General features: G+C 48.2%; 1 protein-coding gene across 1 annotated transcript; it reads right to left on the minus strand.

Moving 5' to 3' along the window:
* Positions 1–375: 375 nt before the first annotated feature.
* EMWEY_00060440 (hypothetical protein, conserved) lies at positions 376–1608 on the minus strand (the record flags this gene model as incomplete). The annotated part of the gene is made up of 1 exon (XM_013481507.1): positions 376–1608. The coding sequence occupies one exon, from the start codon at positions 1606–1608 to the stop codon at positions 376–378; it is 1233 nt and encodes a 410-aa protein (XP_013336961.1).
* Between the last annotated feature and the right edge of the window lie 269 nt (positions 1609–1877).

The following is a 1877-nucleotide window of genomic DNA, read 5'->3' on the forward strand; positions in this document are numbered from 1 at the left end:
GCAATCTGGACTTGCAACCGCCTCCACTGAACCACCAGAAATAAACACCGGCGCAGCACGTACCACTACCGACCTGGATGTGCAAAGTGATACCAGTAGCGGATTAAGTTTAGATTCCTGGGAGACAGAATTCTCCATTATGTGGCACACTAGACTGCCATAAGCCAAACAAGATAACAACTGTCTCAGTACCTGTTGGGTGCGTGCCCTTCGCTAAGCACATATTGCACACAACCAGCTAACGCCAAGATAGGTGGCACATTTCTGGCTGCGACTGCAACAGCCGCTAGCCCATATACCACAGACGCAAGACATTGTCAAACAGTAAAAGTGGTATCACCTGCCGTAACACACAGGAAAAGAATACCGGGTAGACTAGAGAAGGAATAATGCGATCATTTCCAAATCATCGTATTCTATGCCTTTCTTAAGCAGCATACGCATTTGATCACGTTTAGTGTGCAACCGCCTTTCGAATTTGTGCTCATTTGCTCTCTCTTGCTGTTTCGCAGCCCCCAGTACTGGTCCGCGTGTCCAGTTATCCGCGATCTGGTGAATCTTGCGTATCCTCCGATAGTTCGTATTGCCTTCATATTCACGAAATATCTGGGCAGCTGCTTGTGCGAGAGCTCCAGTTCTAAATGGTTTTCCATTGTATGGAATTTGGTGTTTGGCAGTGGAGGGAGTGGCTGTGAAGGCGTCATCTTCTCCAAAGTGTTGAAGAAAGCGCTCAAAGTAATATCGGGCCTCCAAGTTGCATATGTTACGTTTCTCCTCTACCAAAATCAGCTGTGAGAGTTTGTCAGCTACTTTTGCATCTATTGGCTGTGAGGGTTCACTGCCAACCATCCCCAGTGCATCCAAGAACTCATCCGCCTCCGCTGATTTAGAAATGCTGGAGGTCTCTTCACGGTCAGGAATACGATCACGCCCTTCGTAGACAGGGAGCCCAAGTGGACCTGCTGTGCCCTCTTTCAAAGAGGCTGACCACTTTAATTCCTCCAGGCGCAGCGTGACTGTGCGGCAAATGCTTAGCAGCAGCTGCAGGTGTTTCAAGAAATCACTCCGCACCTTCGCGGAAGAATCAAATGGGAATTCACATTCTCGCATCTTCGCCACGTGGTCATTGATGGTAGCTAACGGGTCTTCAGTGGGCGCTTGACCGTCGTTGAGCGACGGCGTGAAATGTTTTCGAAAATCTTCTCGCACAGATTTCCCAGAAGACAACCAGGCCATGTTCATCTCGTCCTCTGCATCGTTGAGCTCATCCAAGTACTTCTGTATGATGTGATCATAGAGAGACAGCGAAGCCCATTCAATATGGGAGCTTATCCCGGGGGAGCTCAAATTCATGTTGCTGCGCCTGCTAGACACCCGGAAAAGAACAGCAGACAGGAGTAGCAGTGAAAAGACGACAAGCAATGGCTTAGTGACCCCAACCTGCTTCCCAATAAACTTCCGCAAAACGAAAACCCCTTCTTCTGGAGCAGTTTGGTTGGTATTTTCTATGTTTTGTTTACCGGAGGGATGGATTGCGTCACCTGCCCCTTGCTCAGGGCTCAACCAATCTAACCAGGTACGAACTGCTCCCTTCCCCTGGACCGCCATTATCTACTGCGAAAATAAACGCATGGCGGATAATCATATATTCGCTTTGTGTTTGGCAGCTGAGCAAAATTCTTGAGAAAAAGACTAGGAGGATATCCAGAGAAACAGAGCGATACGGATCTGGCTGTGGTCGGGGAGGTGACGATGATGTTCAAGAAAATTCCCGCTTTGAAATTAATTTAAATAACGGATACTAAATTATAAACTGCGTCCGTGTGTAAGCACTGTAATGCATGCAACCACTGTTCATGGGAGGATACCGCTCCTCT

Source organism: Eimeria maxima, genomic scaffold (assembly GCF_000499605.1).
Source record: "Eimeria maxima Weybridge genomic scaffold, Emw_scaff3473, whole genome shotgun sequence".
In the NCBI taxonomy this organism is placed as follows: Eukaryota; Apicomplexa; class Conoidasida; order Eucoccidiorida; family Eimeriidae; genus Eimeria; species Eimeria maxima.